This window comes from Lampris incognitus, chromosome 9 (assembly GCF_029633865.1).
Source record: "Lampris incognitus isolate fLamInc1 chromosome 9, fLamInc1.hap2, whole genome shotgun sequence".
Taxonomy (NCBI): Eukaryota; Metazoa; Chordata; class Actinopteri; order Lampriformes; family Lampridae; genus Lampris; species Lampris incognitus.
Window position 1 is genome coordinate 31,957,182 of NC_079219.1, and position 21,456 is coordinate 31,978,637.

General features: G+C 43.5%; 1 protein-coding gene across 1 annotated transcript in view; it reads right to left on the reverse strand.

Moving 5' to 3' along the window:
• Nucleotides 1-291: 291 nt before the first annotated feature.
• Nucleotides 292-21,456, reverse strand: part of LOC130118683 (zinc finger protein 236-like) — a 139,983-nt gene continuing 118,818 nt past the window's right edge. Inside the window, exons 24-26 of the mRNA XM_056287124.1 lie at nucleotides 20,259-20,490; nucleotides 19,259-19,456; nucleotides 292-351 (exon numbers count right to left, since the gene is read on the reverse strand). Of these exons, the coding sequence (XP_056143099.1) occupies nucleotides 344-351; nucleotides 19,259-19,456; nucleotides 20,259-20,490 (438 nt within the window). The 3' untranslated portion in view covers nucleotides 292-343. The remainder of the gene's footprint in view (nucleotides 352-19,258; nucleotides 19,457-20,258; nucleotides 20,491-21,456) is intronic.

A 21,456-nucleotide genomic window follows, 5' to 3' on the forward strand; every position in this document is an offset into this window, starting at 1 on the left:
TCTGTCAATCTTGTGTAATCTTGTCTTTGCTTATTAAGGGGGCTCACATAAAATTCATAATCAAGTCACAACAGCCTCATTAGACATTCATGTTTCTTGTTAAATGAGGGCATACACATAGATAGACACGTGTCAATGAAAATATGCCATTTATTGGTTAGAAGTGGCCCAATATTTGTTGACAAAGAGAGAATAGTTTATGGATTCTATCTCGATGTTACCTGTATGCGTGCGGTTATGTCTCTCAAGCTGGCTACGTTTGGCAAAGGCCTTGACACAGGAGGTACAATTGAAGACTCTGGGTTTCTGGGAGCTGGGTGAAGGGCCTGGCTGGTGGACACGCTCATGCTCCTACAGATGGAGGATGCAAAGAGAGGAGGAAGAGTAGCAGGTAAGAAGTGAGAAGATCCATAGAGATTGCAACATTCATCACATATTATAACATAAGTGTTAGTGTGTGTGTGTGTGTGTGTGAGCATACAAAGACAAACAAATAGGCATAGTATTTTTTTAATGCAAGACATCTTTGCCTTTCTTTGCTTTTCATCTTCTGTGTGGAGCTTTTATGTTGTCTGCGTGGGTTTCCTCCAGGTGCTCTGGTTTCCTCCCACAGTCCAAAGACTTGTAGGTCAGGTGAATTTGCCATACTAAATTGTCCCTGGGTGTGAATGTGTGTGTGTGTGTGTGTGTGTGTGTGTGTGTGTGTGTGTGTGTGTGTGTGTGTGTGTGTGTGTGTGAAAGAGAGCCCTGTGATGGACTGGCAGTCTGTCCAGGGTGTCTCTCCATCTGCCACCCAATGACTGCTGGGATAGGCTCCAGCATCCCCGCAACCCTGAGCAGGATAAGCGGTTTGGATAATGGATGGATGGAAGTCTTTGCTCACATGGCAACTTATACCATCCCTGTACACTGTGGTGCAAAGCCCCTGTTTTGTTTTCTAATATGGATCATATACACGTTCTAATGAAATAAAGGGCTACTTGAATAATTATGAAATTGGGGCCCATCAGTAACCAGTATGCCTCTGACAGAAGATTTTTGTCTTACCACAGTCACACTTTGGAAACTAAGAGTTTTTAAATGGTAAAACTTTAAATCCACAAATCGTATTAGTTTCTTTTTAAATTGTTTTTGAATGTTACTCTCTCACAACACCTAATTTACTCTCACAAACATTACCTAGCACATTTACAGCTACCCTCTGTGCTACTTTAGAACAAATGATTTCACAGACCCCACATTTTAAAATCTACACGTGATCTGTGAAATTGCTCTCTAGGAATTATTTTGATGACATCTCTCCAAAAAATAAAAGGAGCATAATGGCTGTGGCAACAAGAAAGAATGACCTCAAGCACTGGCTGGGAGGCACAAGCAAAGAGCAATGAAATGGGATGGATGGCATCTAATCCCTTTTATCTTTGTTATACAACAGTGGTACTCAGACCTTCTAATACTTTTTAATCAAACATTTCTGAGACACTTGTGGCAGTAAGATTCTTCTTTTGATGATTTTACGGCAGACTAGATGCAGCAAAGGCATATTGCTCCCCTCCACAGGTCATTTGTAGAACTCCATTGAATGAGCTAAATCTTTATGTTGACTCCAGTGCGACGGAGAAAATTAATAACAGTTCTTGCTGTTTCACAATGTTCCGCACTGAGTATTGATTTCAATGAATGATCTGTTACTCCAATTTCTGACAGCTCTGCTTCCATGAGGCCTCTCTGTGTGTGGTAGTTGGTCTATTCCATCAAAGCATGATTCAACAGTTTCCAGCAGTAACATTATTAATCCAATTTCCGAATACGAGTAACCTATGACCCTACGAAGGTTAGGTGAGGGGGCATATTTTTTGTAACGTGGCTCTTTCCAAAATAATATTGTCAAGTCCGTGTACTGCCATTATACAGTATGTCCTCTATGACCTGGCTTCACCATCACCTGCTAACTGGGTGGTGAAATCAGGGGAGTGAGCAGAGGCCTATTGTGACAAGGAAAATCAGCCCACATAGAGTTCTCCACAAGCCCGTTTTGTGTTTAGTGTTTTGGTCAAGTTGGTCCTGTTTGTTTTACTTAAAAACGGAACACAAATCGGAAATCATTAAACAGACTTTTAGTTTTCCCATCTCCATGTGTATGTCAAACCCTGCAGAAATGTCATGTAAAAAGCTTCTTTTTGAAACCTCAAAGAAACCTGATTCATGGTGTTCCATCAATCGGAAAATCATCAACTACAAACTGCTCGGTGTACTGGACCTCCATCACTTCAGGTGAACGGACTTGCAGGCAAAATCAATGCAGACCCCTTCTTGCCCTGGCCACCACATAGTCAAAGTTCTCTCTTAAAGCTATAACGGACAAGCGAAACTAAATCTATCAGACACAAATGCTATTTACCCCCCTGGCCAGGACTCCTTATCAATATCCTCAAGAATGCAGCACCTACTGCCACTCCTCCTCCATCAGTTAACTACATTCAACTCACTTGTGTTTATATAGGTAGTTTAACTACTATATGCTCTGCGTAGTCAGTATTGTTTCTTAAAAGCAGAATATTGTCATGTGTACGTAGTTTATAGCAGTGACCCACTACTTGAATGTTTTTCTACAATGTAAGCTTGCTAGATTTTGGTTGTTCTCACTGTACAAAGGAGAGCTATCATTAATTTTTTTCTTCTTCTTCCCTTGTCGACTCCACTAAGCCATTCTACCTCACCATTTCAGTTATGTCCAGCGTGTTTGTGTAAACTTACTTGGCAAATAAGAATAGCTTTCAATTTTGATTATAATCATAAAATTCATGTAGAACTGAAACAGCTGGGTGTCCGGGTAGCGTAGAGGTCTATTCCATTGCCTACCAACACGGGGATCGTCGGTTCGAATCCCCATGTTACCTCCGGCTTGGTCGGGCGTCCCTACATACACAATTGGCTGTCTGTGGGTGGAAAGCCAGATGTGGGTATGTGCCCTAGTCGCTGCACTAGTGCCTCTGTCAGGGCGCCTGTTGAGGGGGTAGGGGGAACTGGGGGGGAATAGTGTGATCCTCTCAAGTGCTACGTCCCCCTGGCAAAACTCCTCACTGTCAGGTGAAAAGAAGCAACTGGTGACTCCACATGTGAGGAGGAGGCACGTGGTAGTCTGCAGCCCTCCCTGGATCGGCAGAGGGGGTGGAGCAGTGACCAGGACAGCTCGGAAGAGTGGGATAATTGGCCGGATACAATTGGGGAGAAAAAGGGAGAAAAAAATCCCCCCCCAAAAAATAAAAGAATTGAAACAGCTGATAAACAATCCAAAACATCCATGTTGACATTGCCGCTGCACTACTGCCCTCTGGCCAGCAGACACAAACAGTCAGGAACTGAGTAAAAAAAACAAACAAAAAAAAACAAAATACAAAAACAGACATATCAATGTTGATGTGTGATGCAATTCAGTTAGACAAAACTCAAAGTTAATTTCATGTTTTATGGTGATGGCTCAAGTGAGAATCAGAGCTGGGAATCGTTTAACAGCTGGCAGATACACTAAATCTACTTAATTTACACTGCTGTCAGGATGTGGAGATGGATGACCATGACGGTAAAAAAAAACAAAAAAAAACTCATTGGTTTATCTTGTGCCTCCTGTGAGAAATCTGCCAGTGAATCTGAGCCTCTTCGGCCCTGCTAATGAGCTAAACAAGCTAGTGAGCTAATTAGCAGTGGGACATTACTGTGTGGAAACTTTTTTAATTAAGTGCTATCAACTTTTTCCAAAACTACAAAAACTCCCTGCATTTTCAAGCTTTAATTAAATGCTGAAATGACCACCAGCAGGCCAATGTAATGGGAAATAAACTTTGCAATTTATGTTTTAACTCACTGGGATTCAGTTGAAATCTCTGGTGACATCTAAGTTCTCCTCTCCAACTAATGAAGAGCCCAGTGACTCAGTGAAGGACCTAGCCTGGTCACTTTCAGCTGACAGTGCCCTCTCACAGCTGCAATAACCACTATATCATTGTAAATAATTTTATAAGAGGCAAATTATTTTGAGCACAGATATAATATATGATAAGGATTTAGAGTAACATTTAAATTGGGTGTCTGGGTAGCGTAGCAGTCAATTCTGTAGCCTACCAACATGGGGATCGCCGCTTTGAATCCCCGTGTTACCTCCGGCTTGGTCAGGCATCCCTACAGACACAATTGGCCATTTCTATGGGTAGGAGGCTGGATGTGGTTGTGTCCTGGTCGCTGCAATAGTGCCTCCTCTCGTTGGCTGCAGTACCTGTTGGGGGGGGGGGAGTAGCGTGATCCTCCCACGCAGTACGTTCCCCTGGCAAAACTCCTCACTGTCAGCTGAAAAGAAGCGCCTGGCGACTCCACATGTATCGGAGGAGGCATGTGGTAGTCTGAAGCTCTCCCCGGCTTGGCAGAGGGGGTGGAGCAGTGACCAGGACGGCTCGGAAGAGTGGGGTAATTGGCCGGATACAATTGGGTAGAAAGAGGGGAAAATCCAAAAGAAAAAAACCCCCCAAAAAAACAAAACCATTTAAATCAGTGCACTCCATCAGCAAAAATGGGAGAAGAAGGAAAGTTTCTCTTGAGATAAAAGACCTTAGGTATATTGGAGTGACTTGTCCTGGAATTGGAGCTGGCTTTTTGCTATGAATGAGCTTTGTGACCAGCTTCCAGAAAGGCTACACGGATCCAGCTGAGTTTTCGGTTTTGTAAATGAGATGGCTGATGCCAAACGCATGAGGAATTAGAATGAGAACATGGTAATTTAAGAGTATCAATGAACCAGAGAAAGGTTATAGTGGGAATAATGCTAAAGTATTGCAGTGTGATTGTTCTGCTCCCAGAACGTCAGAAAAATTGAACGACACAATTATTGTACATCTCATTGGAATCCCTGGGCACCTTTCTTGCTCTTCAAATGCATCTGCCAATCTTACTCTAAATTCAGTGCTGTGATTATATCCCTGAACCCATGTACTGAACACGAGGCTCGTGGACAGCTTGAAAGGCTTCACAGCGCATGAAGCCACAGATGAAGACAGCCCTCCCACGCCTCTCCTCCTCTGTGCTGAGAGCTTCTGGTGTTTATGTGCTACAGGAGCACATGAAGAGAGGCACACTACCTACTTTAAATACAACTGCAATAATGGTTTCTCAGTGTGAAAAGTGTGTTGTTTCATTGAGTGGGCGTTTAAAAGAGCATGTCTAAAAGCCAAAGAGGGAGTTATTTAACAGTTGTATAGGATGTTTCGGGGCACCAACTCTTTCAAGTGTATTGTTTTCTATTGAATGCACAGAAAACACAACGTGAGAGCAAAGCGTCATGGGTCGATTCAACCGTGTAGGCAGAAATCACAGTTGTGGGTGGCACAGAGAAAATCGGGTGGGCCTAGCCCATCCAAGACCAATTACTTAATAGGTTCTGTAAGGCATATGCTAACCAAAATAGGCAATTACAACTATACTTGCCTGAATGTACCACAGCTTCGTCATACAAGCCTTATACATCATCAGAGGTAATGTTACAGGCATCAAGACGAACATTAACAGCATCGCATTGTGTCTGTGAATGTTCTCATTCATCCAGGTCATGGTTATCCAAAGGAGTTGAATAAAATGCAACTGGACTTGGTATATATCCGTGAAGACGTTTCGCCTCTCATCCAAGAGGCTTCCTCAGTTTGTGCCTTTCTGACTAGACCAAGCTAGTCTGACTGGCTGGTGATGAGACTCAGAATTTATCCTCTAGGAGTCGTTGTCAGAGCTATTGATATGCGTGGCTCTTTGTGATCCGATGTTTACCAACGCCCATCGCTAACAGAGCCATAGATATGAGTGGCTCTTTTGTGTACCGATGTTTGGCCGTGCCTGTCGTTATCGGGGCTATTGATATGCGTGACTCTCCTGTGCTTCGATGTCCAGCAGGGCCTGTCGCCATCGGAGCTATTGATTTGCATTTGTTTAGCAGCGACGGTCGTTGGGGGGGGGGGGTTAGTTTCGACTTCATTGTTCAGTGGTCATTAGAGTCGTTGGAGCCGTTAGTGACCGACTGTTGTTCTTGGAGGCTAGGCTTCTTGAGTCTCCTGGGTAGAGATGAAAGGACGGCATTGTAAGTGGGAGATAGGTGGTGTTGCAGACCTCCTCCTCTGTTGAGGGACGGTTTTTCCAGTTTCGCATAGATGGCTTCCTTCACCCCTCTTTCAAACCATCTATCTTCTCTGTCCAAAATGTGTGCGTTGCTGCCCTCGAAGGAGTGTGTCTTCTCCTTTAGGTGTAGATAGACTGCTGAGTCTTGTCCTGAGGAGTTTGGCCTTCTGTGTTGGGCCATCCGTTTGTGTAGTGGTTGTTTGGTTTTTCCTATGTATACGTCAGTGCAATCCTCATTGCATTGTACGGCATACACCAGATTGCTTTTCAGGGTGTGTGGTAAATGGTCTTTGGGATGAACCAGCATCGCATTGCCTGGCACAGTGGCCACATATCCTCACACTCACTCACTCACTCACTCACTCACTCACTGACTCACTCACTCACTCACTCACTCACTCACTCACACACACACACACACACACACACACACACACACACACAAACAGCACGGCAAATGCAGCAACATCAGCATAAAATCCAATTGTACACCCAACCAAAATGATAAACAATAATATTTAAATAGGCAAAAGGCTACTACAGTCCAAAATTGTAAATTAGCTTACTTTTTTTTTTGGATTTACCCCCCTCCTTTTTCTCCCCAGTTGTACACGGCCAATCACTCCACTCTTCTGAGCCATCCCGGTTGCTGCTCCACCCCCTCTGCCGATCCGGGGAGGGCTGTAGACTACCACGTGCCTCCTCCATTACATGTGAAGTTGCCAGCCGCTTCTTTTCAGCTGACATTAAGGAGTTTCACCAGGGGGACTTAGCACATGGGAGGATCACGCTATTCCCCTTAGTTCCCCCTCCCCCCGGACAAGCGCCCCGACCGACCAGAGGAGGCGCTAGAGCAGCGACCAGAACACATACCCACATCCAGCTTCGCACCTGCAGACACGACCAATTGTGTCTGTAGGAACGCTCGACCAAGCCGGAGGTAACACGGGGATTCGAACCGGCAACCCCCTTGTTGGTAGGCAATGGAATAGACCGCTACGCTACCCGGATGCCCAAATTAGCTTACTTTTGATGATTGCAGTAGGAGACGACAGGGCTTGGTGTTGAACACTGAAATTACGTACGTGTTGTTACTACTTGGCACTTGTTTGAGGAGACAGTAGCGCAAGAGTAGGTGTCTGGGTTGACAATGATGGCTGAACTTGAGCTGATTTCTCTTCCTTCCATTCCTCACAACATCTTTTTGTGACCAACTTATGCAAACTGCTTTGTTTCACCATGATTTTTATCTTAACCTACATTAAAAGCAGCTAGTTAGCGGAAAGTAGGCTTCTGTTCCTCCGTGCAATGCACAGGCTGTACACTGAGTGAGAGAGGAAGGTCTGTCCACAATCTGACATTTGCCAAATGCACTGCCACTCAAAAAAATCTAATCTATCATAATGGTAAACAAGAAGCAAGAAACAAGAAGTGTTTTATTTTTATTGGTTGCGTCAGTTTTTTTCCAATTAATTTCAATAGTGTAAGAAATAATATTACGTTTCTTTTTTTTTCCATTTGTAGCTAACTCACATTTTTTATGTTTATGCTTGGTGTGCCAGCTTGAGATTTAGATGACACAGCAATATCCTGGTACACCCGTGGCTGTGCGGTTGTGTTGATTTAACCTTTTCTGTATAATGGAGGGCAAGAAAGACCACAGCGGATAAGAGACACTACAGGTTAATTACCAGCATTCTCACTTTCAAAACCATATATGTGTTATATCTGGAGCAGAAGATCGTTTTGAAAGGATTACAAATTACACATATGCACAGTGAGCACCATAATTCATTGGAAAGCGACACATTTTTTGTTATTTTGATTCTGTACTCTAGCACTTTAGGTTTGAAAGGATACAGTGACACTGAGGTTGAAGTGCCGACTATCAGCTTTAATTTGAAGGTATTTTCATCCATATCGGTTAAACAGTTTAGAAATTATAGAATCTTTTGTACATATTCCCATTTCCGGGCATCAAAAATATTGGATAGTTTAACATAATGTAGAATAAAGTAATAATTTTTAATATTTGGTTGCATATCTTTGCATGCAATAACTGTTTGAAGTCTGCGATGCATAGACATCACCAGACACTGGGTATCTTCCCTGGTGATGCTCTGCCAGGCCTGTACTGTAGCCATCTTCAGTTCCTGATTGTTTCGGGGACTTTTTTGCCTTCAGTCTCCTCTTCACCATGTAAAATGCATAGTCAATTGGATTCAGATCCAGTGATTGACTTAGCCACTTTTTGGCCATCAAAACCCCCTTCTTTGCACTACCAGCATGTTTCGGGTCATTGACTTGTTGCATGATGAATTGCCATCCAATGAGTTTGGAGGGATCTGGTTTAATCTGAACAGATAAAATATTTTCTAAGGCTTCAGAATTCATTGTTCTATTTCTGCCTGCAGTCATATCATCGATGAAGACAAGCGAGCCATTCCACTGGCAGCCATACAGGTGGTATGCTTTGAATCATGGGCATTTCCTTTATTTTGCCACACTTTCCTCTTTCCATCACTCTGATACATGTTCATCTTCATCTCATTTGTCCACAAGACTTTGTTCCAGAACTCCTGGGGCTCTTTTAGGTGCTTTTTAGCAAACTGCACTTTCGCCTTTCTGTTCTTCAGGCTTATCAATGGTTTGCATCTTGTAGTGTACCCTCTGCATTCCTGCTGGTGTAGTCTTCTACGTTATGGTAGACTTTGACAAATCCATACCTGCATCCAGGATAGTGTTTTTGATCTGTTGGGCCATTGTTGGGGGGTTTTCTTCACCATACAGGGCATTCTCCAGTCATCCACTAAAGTGGTCTTCCTCGGTCTACTGGGTCTTCTGACATAATTGAGTTAGTGAGTGATGAACCAAACTGCTGACTGGGGCATGCCTAGGGTTTTCGGAATGTTCCTGGTTGATCGATTGATTTATTTTCTGAGTCTTATGATGGCCAGCTTAATTTGCATCGACACTGCTGTTTTCCTCATGTTGTCAAACCCCAGAAACAATTTCCAAAGGCTATTGTAAAATCTAGAATCAAGACGAGACATCAACAGCTCTCTTCTGCTTTCACTAACAACACAAATGAATAGACCTATCTAATGAAACACATCTGTGAAGCTAATTCAACAAATACTTGTAGTACCTTAAAATGGGGGGACCATGTACAAAAGGTACTGTTATTTCTAAGCGATTCATCTGATATGGATGAAAATACCCTCAGATTAAAGCAGACTCTGCACTTCAACCTTATTGTTATTGTGTATCCTTTCAAACTCAAAGTGCTAGAGTACGGAACCAAAATAACAAAAAATGTGTCACTGTCCAATGAATTATTGTGCTCACTGTAAATTAGAAAGAGAGAGCAAGGCGTCCGGGTGGTGTGGCGGTCTATTTCATTGCCTATCAACATGAGGATCGTCGGTTCGAATCCCCGTGTTACCTCTGGCTTGGTTGGGCGTCCCTACGGACACAATTGGCTGTGTCTGCGGGTGGGAAGCTGGATGTGGGTATGTGTCCTGGGCGCTGCACTAGCGCCTCCTCTGGTCAGTTGGGGTGCCTGTTCGGGGAGGGGGGAACTGGGGGGAAATAGTGTGATCCTCCCACGCACTATGTCCTCATGGCAAGACTTCTCATTGTCAGCGGAAAAGAAGCGGCTGGTGACTCCACATGTATCGGAAGAGGAACATCGTAGTCTGCAGCCCTCCCCGGATCGGCAGAGGGGGTGGAGCAGTGACCAGGATGGCTTGGAAGAGTGGGGTAATTGGCCAGATAAAATTGGGGAGAAAAAGGGGGAGAAAAATCCACAAAAAAAAAAAGAAGAAAAAAAAAAGACAGCACATATTCTTGTGTTTGAGTGATGAAATGCAAGCACATATTGGCTCAAGGCACTTGCTAAGTTTCTTTTTTCCGGGCCATAACCACAGCATTCACACTCCATACAATTCACAGCAGAGTTTTGTGTGAGTGGTGTTATTCTGTAGGAGAATCTGCTGTATAGGCACATGTGCTTTGTTGGGCAGCCAGGTTATTTGTCTTACTGAGAGACAGTTTCAGAAGGTCAACATATATTGATGCAAAATATTGGTGCAAAAACAAAATTCAAAGCGGTTCAATTCTCTGCTCTATTCCATCCAACTGAATCCCATTCTGTGTTGTGTACCTTCAGGTGTGTTGCTCTCTTGAAGGCCTTGCTACAGATCCTGCAGACATGGCAGCGATCCTTTCCATGGGCCTGTCTGCAGTGGCGTCGCAGTGTGTTGGCATTTTGACACATCTGGTTACAGTAGAAACACTGGTTCCGATTCTGAGCCTCTGTTGAGCTGTCCTTTACACCTGCTTGGCCACTGTCACTAATCTGTGTTACAAAAATGTGTGCACCCCCCCCCACACACACATACACACACACACACAATCACATACATGCAAAAATGGATTAGAATATAAAATATTGGTGGCTCTTCAAATCAGCATAGGTGAATGCAAACATTTTAGGTACACAATTACAATTCATTATTCAAATATTCAAATTGTTTGCAGTCTGTACACACATGCAAGTGTGCCATTGCACAGGCACACACCACACACACACACACACACACACACACACACACACACACACACACACACACACTCACAGCATATCCGTTGTCAGGTGCGCCGTTGGTGTCTTGGGAAGTGTGGCTGACCAGTATGACCTGCTGGCTGGTGCTGGCTGGTTGCCCTTGGAGACCAGGCTCATTTAGTACTGCTGGAAACGTCTGACCCTAGGCAGAAAAGAAAATATAATAATTGCCCTGAGAGCACATGTTTTAGTATATGAATGAATTCTGTGTGTGTGTGTGTGTGTGTGTGTGTGTGTGTGTGTGTGTGTGTGTGTGTGTGTGTGTGTGTGTGTGTGTAAGCACCTGTGGAGTAAGGTTAAGAGTGACACCATCCAGCATGCCTTGCGCATCTGCCAGGGTTAGAGTCACACTGCCGTCACTGGCCATGGCTCCCGGTGACATCACTAGACTCTGGGACACAGGCGTGTGTGACAGGCTTGTACTAGCTGGCAGACTGGTTACTGGCAGGTGAGAGAGCAGAGGTTTACACCCCATTAGCAAACAGTTTGGCAGGAACACTTTTCTGTGTAATTAATTGAACGGGGCTGCACTTAGTATCTTGGTATTGCAATGAAGATCTCTTCCACTTGAGCTAAGGTGGGAGCGCAATGACTTGAGTGAGATGAGACTTGATTTAACGTCAAAGTGAATGAGCTAGCCAATCAACCATACAATCATATGGCTCTCATACAGCAAATCTTGTTCTCTCTCTTCACTGACAAGCCGTTCACTCTCTCACCATATACTATACTCACCAACAGTTTTGGCAAATATAAACACCTTCCCAGCAGATGTATATGTGCGCTTGAATATATACAAACAGGGACTGAAGCAGGCATAGGCACAGAACCACACACACACACACACACACACACACACTAACAAGCATTTACTCACTCACTGATACAAGACATGCCAGAGCTAACCTGCCATACCAGTGTTTGTAGGGCTCTGAGGTAGAAGATGGTCATTTGTGATGGTCAGAGTGGCATTGGTCGTCTGGCTACTCAGGGGTGATGCTAGCCTGATGCTGCCATTCATCTCTGCACCTGTGGGGGTGCTGTGCTGGGGGAGCAGATCCTGACCTGCAGACAGATAGAGAGAAAGAAGAAAAAGCATTGTTTAAGCTGAAACTCAAGATCAGGCCATAGACACTGAAGAAAATGCACACGCAACATATATTTATATATATAGTGCCGGAGATTGGGGGTTCAAACCCTGGTTGGGACAAGTATCTAGGAAGAGTCTGTGGCTTAGACTCCTAATGTTGTACAAGCCAGCTACCTCGGATATGAGTAAGAGTAACATGAACAGAGTCATATCAGCTTATATGTCGCCCGGGTTAACAAGATCCGCGTCAGATGTTGGGGAACCAGGACACCCTGATGAGAAATGGGCTACTAGAACAAGACATTCATGGACAAGGGCCGAGAACCTGGAATTGATGGAATGTTACTATAACAGCAGACCTCTGGAGAGGGGCTATATGAAGTGAATGCGGAAACTGTGGACCAGTAGGAGACCTACTTCCACACTGACTCAGAAGCAGCTTGTGGCTCAATGCTTAAACATCAATAGAAGGAAGCTACTGTCACAACCTGAGATGGAGAACTCCAACAGGATGACTATACAGTTCAGCACCCTGAATGGCCGCCAAGTAGGCAGGAGATACATGAGGACAGACCCCAACCAGCTGAAACAATCCTACCAGCCATGACTGCTGAAGCTACTGAGGTTCAAATGAGAATCATGGCCAGACTAAAGACAGTCAACCCCCGGACACGGCTTCCACGACTCAGTGACAAGTACCATCACAAAGCCTGCCTGCGGATATGAACACAGCCTTACACAACATCTCAGCTGCCACCATATCAGAGACCAATGAGCTTGTATATGCCACTGCAACCGTAATCCTGGAGATGCTTGGGTACAGGATTAAGAACCCAGATCACCAACAGTACCCTCCATGGAAGAGAAAGCTGGAAGCCAAGATCAAAGCAGCACCGAGAGAGGTGCAGAAAAGTGTGATGAAAGACAGGCCCTGGTTGAAGAAGTACAGTAAGCTGTCCATAAGTGAGGCCCTGGAAACTGCCAAACAAATGCTCACAGCTCTGGCCACCAGGCTGAAGAGATACACTAGAGAAGAAGCCAAAAGAGTAAATGGCCTGTTCCTCAAAGAACCATCCAAAGTGTACTCCCAGCTGCAGAGTAACAAGGGAAAAACATCAGACCCACCCAGAGCAGAGACTGAGTGATACTGGAAAGATATATGGGAAAAGGAGGCATCAGGGGTCTTGTTTTGATGAAATTGACCACCCTAACGTTGGTCAAAACCTCGTTTAGGTTGGGGCTAATTTGTCTTGATGCTAGCGCTTCTCTGCGTATGACACAGTGTGTCAATTGTACATTTGGTGAGACCCTCTTGATTAGTGCCTGCAACCCCTTTGTTTTCCCTGCGATGGTCTGTGCACCATCCCTGCAAACGCCTACACAGTTCTACCATTTCAGCCCATGTTCTGTCAGGTAACAGTCAAGAAGCCTGAAGAGCTCATCAGCTGACGCTCTACTTGGGACATACTTGCAAAACAGCAAATACCCACACAGTGACTCTGATGTGACAAAGTGAACATAAGCAATAAACAAGCAGTCTTTATTGCTGTCAGTAGCCAAGTCCACTTGTGAAACGTTGAAACATTTGTCTTTCAATTTTTCAATGAGTTGTTCTTCAAGGTCATTTGAAATGTCACATATACGTCTTGCAACTGTATTATTGGACAGAGGGACAGCCTTCAATTTTGCGGTACTTGTCTCATCAAATATAGTTGACACCATATCTAAAGCCACGGGAAGTATGAGCTCCTCTACTATTGTGTATGATTTCTTGCACTGGGCAATTCTGTATGCGACTTTGTATGATGCCGTTAGTGCTTTGTTGTTCACTGATGCAGCTTTTAGAAAGAAATGTTCCTGCTGATGGTATGCATCATGTTTTCTCTGAAAGAACTCGAGTGGCTTATTGACGTGACTGGGGTGTAATGTCTCTAATTTAATTAACAATTCTTAATTTGTTTGGTCTCATACTACCAGCTGCCAGAGTTTTCAGACATAAAATACACACTGGTCTCTCCTTATCTCCCACCACATTCACTGCGAACCCAAGAGCAAGATAGGCTTTGTCATATTTTCTCAACTTGGTATTTGGTTGATTACCGTCAGCTAAGCACTTTGTCTTGTTGTCTCGGAAGCATCGCATGTCTTTCTTTTCGTCCCTGTCAAATATCTCTCCATTCTGTGAACTTACAGATTCACTGTCTAATGAAAGCACGTTTTGTTGATTGTCCTGTCATGAAAACGATTCCGACGTCGAAACAGTAGTTCCGCACTACATTCCCCCTGGTCATGCACGCCCCCCCCCATCATGCCTCTGTGACCAGCCCCCCGGGGGGGGCACACACTTTGAGAAATTCTGATCTACAGCAATGACATAGGGATGTCATTCGGACTGGACAAGTGCGGTCAAATGGTGGCAAAAAGAGGAAAGGTGGTGAGCACTGAAGGAGCTGAATTACTAGATGACATAAAGATGAAAGATGTCAGGATAACAGACATACAGGAGAGTTACAAGTATCTGGGTATTTCACAGGCAAATGGAAACCACAAGGAGGCAGCAAGGAGGACGGCTACAGCCAAATACCTCCAGAGAGTGAGGCAGGTCCTGAGGAGCCAGCTCAATGGGAAGAATAAGATCCAAGCCATCAACAAATATGCCCTACCAATCAGCATATACCCAACTGGAATAATAAGCTGGCCAAAGGAGGAGATAAAAGCCACAAATATCAGGACACGGAAACTCCTCACAATGTACGGAGGGTTTCATCCAAAGTCAGCAGCCTGAAACTGTATGATAAGCGAAAAGATTGGAGCCAAGGGCTAGTGAGTGTCAGGGCCCCTATCCAAGTCAAGTCAAGTCAAGGCAAGTCAATTTTATTTGTATAGCCCAATATCACAAATCACAAATTTGCCTCAGTGGGCTTAACAGCAACACAACATCCTGTCCTTAGTCCCTCTCATCAGATAAGGAACAACTCCCTAAGGGAGACTCACATGACACCATTCAAACACAGAAAAAGAGAAAGGAGAAGACATCCTTCAGAGAGAGAGAAAAGACGTGAGAGAAGAAAATAGTTTGCAATAGTCATTAGTCATAATCAATTAAGTCATCAATTAGTCATCCAGGATGAAACCAGGGACATCTTTTGAGTACATTAGAAAGAGCCCCCTAGGATGAACTGCTGAGTGAGTATCGCAGGCAGCAGAAGACAGAGAGTGTGAAGGAAGAAGAAGAGGAGGTATCATGGTAGATCAAGCCCCTCCATGGGATGTACCAACAACAGAAGATGTAGCTGGTATCAAGAAATCCTACCAGTGGCTAGAAAAGGTTGGACAGAGGCGCTGATCACAGCAGCACAAAAACATGCACTCATGACCAGACTGAGACAGGGGTCTACCACACCAGACAAAACCCAAGATGCAGCCTGCGGAAAGATGCCCCTGAGACAGTCAAGCACTTAGTAGCACGGTGTACAATGATAGCTGGGGAAAGCGTACACTGAAAGGCATAACCAGGTGGCTGGGATATTGTAAAGGAATAGCTGTACTGAATACAGACAGGAAGTCCCAAGTCCAAATGGGAGACACAGTAGTCCCAGTGGTAATAGGAACACTAGGGACTGTGACACCCAAACTGGGAGAGTGGCTCCAGGAGATTCCAGGAACAACATCTGAGGTCTATCTTCAGAAGAGTGCAGTCCTAGAGATACTGCACGGAACCCTCAAATTCCCAAGCCTATAAGGTGGCACGGTGGCGCAGTAGTTAGCGCGGTCACCTCACAGCAAGAAGGTCCTGGGTTCAAGCCCCGGGGCAGTCCAACCTTGGATGTCGTCCTCTGTGGCATTTGCATGTTCTCCCCATGTCTGCGTGGGTTTCCTCCGGGTGATCCGGTTTCCTCCCACAATCCAAAGACATGTAGGTCAGGTGAATCAACTGCACTAAATTGTCCCTAGGTATAAATGTGTGTGTGTGTGTGTGTGTGTGTGTGTGTGTGTGTGGGCCCTGTGATGGCCTGGCGGCCTGTCCAGGGTGTCTCCCCACCTGCCGGCCAGTGACTGCTGGGATAGGAGCAGGATAAGCGATTTGGATAATGGATGGATGGCTATATACATATAATTTTGTTAAAAGAATCACTCAACGGTAGGGAAAGTGCTCAATAAATTAGGAGCAAAATAATCCAGTAAGTCAAGTAATTTTTTTATGAGACAGTACAAGCCTGTTTCATGCCATAGCAATCATAAGCTGTCATTAAAGCTACTCAGGAAAGAACATACCATTTACTGCCTCATCATGCACATCACATGCACAACGTCCAATGGGGAAGGGAGAGGTGTGACATTCAAAAATTCAAAAACACGTGATCGCTAATGGTCCAATGGGGGGGGGGTATTTGTCTATTGGCATGATTTATTTATAATTACAAAATAGGTGCTTATAGCTATGTCTGCAACTGCTGGCCAATTCATTCCTGTTATTCAATGTGGACATTTCTGGTTTGCAAATGATAAAATATTTTTCAGTTAGACATAAATTGCACATTTTACTACTGGTTGAATATGCTTTGTTCTTTGAGATATTTTCCAGGTGGTTGAATAACTAATATTTCTGTCTGCCAATGACCAAATATAACGGCTTAAAGATGTTACATTCTTTAAACGGTTGTTTCTAAAGCTACACGTGTGCATTAAACCTTTTTTTGAATGTTCCCTCTGTTAGACCGATGTATGTCTCTATTTTGCCATTGCCATTTCTCGTCACCGTAGCTTGGTAGATAACTCCCTTCGTCTGGCATTTTCTTTCGAGGGGGCATGAGTCATTCACACGGCAGTTGCAGTTGGGCGTTTGTGGCCACGGTATCACTGTAGGGTGGGTTGTACCAGGTGATGTTTTGTCTTCTGCTATGTTTGTTGATTTGCTGGCAGTCAGTATTTAATGGTGGGTTGTAATTGAGCTTAAAATTTTAGCCGCCCTTGTAATGCATCTTGGTATGGGAGTGTAGCGTCATTGAAGATGGACTCATTAGATGATAATTTTGAGAGTCTTCTATTAATGCTTTCTAGGAAGTTCTTTAAGATGGAGGGTGGGTGGTTGCTTTCTCTATGGACATACTGCAGCGTGTTGTTGGGCTTAATGTACGGCTTGTATGTGCTGTTCCTAAGGTCCACTGAGATGTCCAGAAAGTCAATTTGTTTTTTGTTTGCTTCGATTGTGATTTTTAGCTCATTGTTTGCGAATATTTTACATATTGTTTTCTTAATTTGCTTGACCTCTCTAGGTGTTTTGTTACCAATTGCTAGCCCATCATCCCTATAGAGTCTGACACTGATGTCTACGTCTTGTAGTTGAGATAACAAATATATTCCAATTAGTTCACAAGTTTCCGCCCTGTTGAAGCTGCACATGGTTACATCAAATTTGCCATTACCTTTTTCTGCCATGGGTTTCCATTGTGGTACAAAAGTGATCCCTTCACCTGGTATATAATGTCTCTGTCTTGCTTGGTTATCACTGTGTGTTTTGCGGCAAAATCATTGGCTTTGGATAGTAACTCTTTGCTTATGGAAGGGTAGAACTCACAGATATCAAAACATAAATTTGCAGTTCTTCTTGTCATCTATGTTCTTAAACCATTCTAATACTTGGTCTGTGATTTTCCATTGGTTTACGGGGACTTTTTTCGAGATTTGATCGTTCATGTTTTCGATGATTTTTTTTTTTTTTTACTTATCTTTCTGATTTCCAGTTTTAGTGGAGTTCATTAGTCTACATGTTGGCTTGTTTAAAAAGTTCGGTTTGTGGTCCTTCAGGGTGATGAAGACTTGGTTCCGGGCAGTGACATCAATGTGATTGTCTAATTTTAGGTCCGAGGCGATTTTTTTTTTTTTTTTTTTTGGTGGCTTTCATCATTACATCTCTTTCGGCAATCTCTGCAGCCCTCTTGTATGATTTTGTGACATTATTTTCTAGGAGGTCAAAGTATTGTTCGGGTTTTAATTTGTAAAATTTAGTGGTTTTGTCAGCTGCAATGAGGAGCATATCATCTTCTTTTATCTTTTTTGAATCATTGTGCAATTTCTTCTGGAATGTTCTAATGGTGGTTTAAATTTGATGCTTTTAATCATTTCGAGTATGCCATCTTCAAACAGTTTCAATTTCGGGGATGGATGGGGTGATTTTGTAGATTTGAATTCATAATTTGCTTGTCGATTGGTTTATCGTCCGGATTTACAAAGAGAAAAGCTCTCCATCTTACCACTCTTATTAACTTCTGTTGACAGCTGATTATTGCTTATGGCATGAAACAGGCTTGTACTGTCTCATAAAGAATTTACTTGACTCACTGGATTATTTTGCTCCTTATTTGTTGAGCACTTTCCCTACCATTGAGTGTTTCTTTTAACTTTTGAAACCAACAATGGAACAAGTAAATTTCAGCTACTCGACAAAGAACATACCAGCACTGACGAAGAGAGACTACCTGAAGTGCCTTATTTAAAAAACCGAGAAGTTGATTGAATTTGGCTGCCCATGTCATTCATTCATACATACATACATGCATATATAGTATTATTAGCTATAATGACTAGTAGGTTTAAATTATGACACAAAAAAGGCAGTAATTCACACAGAGCAAAAAACATGTGACAAATTAACTTGTTCCATGATTGCCAACCTAGGAGAATTCTGATCTAAGGAAGATTTTTCGACAAGCATTTTCGAAAATTTAATTGTAACCTCTGCATTAAAGCCTGCCTCTACAGCTTTTTCTGTGTTCTCTGACATGGTTGATAATCACTGTAAGTATGTGGGCTACAAATTAAGATAGATTTCCTCTGACCCAAGTGTGAACAATTTGAATTACGGGCACTGCATTAATACATTAAAATGCATTGTTCAGAGAGAGATGCTGAGGACAGTTCCTCACTACTCCAGTCCAGCACACAAGTGGCATTGAATTGTCCTAATGAAGACTGATGAAGCAGACAGGGCAGAGCCACACTGAGAACAGAATAACACCAGGAGGGGAGAGATAATCATGGAGACTGCTCCATCATTATCTCTCCCCTCCCCTATTAGTGGGGGTTTTGAATCTGGATGAATGGAGCTTAACAAATTCAAAATAGGGCTGTGAATAATGTTCTGGTGTGTTTTTGTGTTTGCCTGACGCGTAGCTAGTCTGGCTGTGCATGTATGCATGTTTATGTGGGGAAATCAATGAATGTACTAATCAGCCAAGTGAATGTCTGTCTGCTTTCACTTGTAAAAGAGACATGGATGTGAATTTCTGAATGTAAGTGATTTTTTTTTCCACATGCGTAATAGTCACTATGTGACTATGCTTTTGCATGCTTTGACTTTGCTGTGTTGCATCTAACGCGGTTCCTACCCGATATGGTGAGAGTGATTTCCTGGGAGCCACCTGCTGTAGTATTGGACCCTGTGCCTGAGGCCTGGGCTGAGGCCTGGGCCTGAGCGAGAGCCTGGGTCAGGCTCGAGTTGTTGATGGTCAGTGTTATTTCCTGACTGCTTGTTCCTCCAGCAACTAGCCCAGAGCTGCCCATCACGTGGCTCAGGTCCTGAGAACCTGTAGGAGGTATGACAAAGCACTACATGTAACACAACAGTAATCGACTTAATCTTAATTTCTGCACATTTCTCATTTTCATACTCATTTCTCTCTATTACCTATCACAGCAATTCTCCTCTTTCACTCCTAAACCAACAGTGCAGTTCTCTCATGTCCTCTCCATTCCTGTTTTTCTCTCCTTTATTAGTATTTAATCTCACACTCTTATTCCGTGTTGCTGTGAAAAGGATATTCTGAAGTAAACACATTTCCATTTTTTCTGTGCTATGGGGCCAGACGTCATAGGCAATGCTGTCAGAGGCAGACTGCACATAGTATGATGCAATAAGGAAAATAAGACATATTTTCAAACCATTAGCTAAAGTAATTATGCTCAGCAAATCCCTTTCAGATAAATATGCTTCTGTGATACAATATGGCCATTTTTTGCTGCAGAGGAAGCAGAAGTAGACAGGAGTCAGGTGTAATTTCGCTTCAGTTTTCTTACATTGGCTACAATCACAAAATGTCGAAAACACAACTGCTAGTGTGTGGCTAAAGAGGGCAGGAGTGGCACCCCGGCAGCCGAATGGTTATGGCACATGCCATATAACCGCAACATCCCTGGTTCGATTCCAGCCAGAAACCTTTGTTGCATGTCATACCCATGTCTCTCTCCCCTTGTTTCCTTTCTGCCATGTCACTATCCTCTATCCCATAAAGGCAAAAACGCCAAAAAATAATCTTTGGAAGAATAAAAAAAGAGTGCAGGAGCAAGTATGAGTTTAATTCATGTGCAAGCTCCTGGGCTGTAACAAACCTGCTGCATCCTGCTCAGCGAGACCTGCCATGGTGGCTTGGGCAGGGTTGATGTTGGAGGGCTGTAGGGCCAGACTGGTCAGGGGATGGATGACCACATTAGCAGGTACTGAAGGGTCACCAGTAGGGATGAGGTTGCTGCCTGATTGGGAAATGAGGCCAGTGTCGCCACTCAGGGAGTGAGAGAGGAGACCACCTTGCTGTAAGGTCTGCTGGAGGAGGGTGGGGTCGATCTGAAAGAGCAGAGGAAGAGACAGAAGTCAGATGAAACAAAGGGAGATGCAGGGGAGCCATAGAAAAGTCAAAATGTTACCCACATCTGTTCTTATCCATTTCAACTTGTGATGCTTCCTTGTTTTATTTGTTGTAATTTTTATAACTGTGGCTTTTCTCTGACTGTCAAATTAATTTTATGTTTTTTAAAGGGGCTCTATACACATTAGGTTGGTTATTATAATTACTGATTATTCAACAAGCCCCCCCCCCAAGACAAAGTTTTCAAACTATAATGTTCGTCTATGGAAATCAGCACCATCCTTTTATTAGTATTGGTTTGCAATGCTAAAACTTGTTACTGAGTAGGAAATCAATGTTTTTAAAACTGTATGCAACCTGTTCCACATTTTCACAGTCAAAGTGAGAGCAAGAACATTAAATGACACACTTTACAAAAAGAACCTGTGTGCAAATTGAGGATTGGCATTACTTCCAAACACCTCTGATTTTCAATAACATCCTTGATGGATCACTAGCAGGAAGCCCAAGGAAGTTTATCAAAGACCAAACTTCTGACAGAAAAGCTTCTGCATCTCCAAAGACCTTTGGGGATCAAGGGTATAATCTAACAATACAGCATCTTTTGTTAAACAGCTTCAGGATATGGTTATCTTATACATACATACATACATACATACATACATACACACACACACACACACACACACACACACACACACACATATATATAACACACACACACACTTTTTGTCCTTCTTTTTAACCCCCTTTTCCTTCCCAATTATACTTGGCCTATTACCCCACTCTTCCGAGCCATCCTGGTCGCTGCTCCACCCCCTCTGCCAATCCGGGGAGGGCTGCAGACTACCACATGCCTCCTCCGATACATGTGGAGTCACCAGCTACTTCTTTTCACCTCACAGTGAGGAGTTTCACCAGGGGGACGTAGCGTGTGGGAGGAT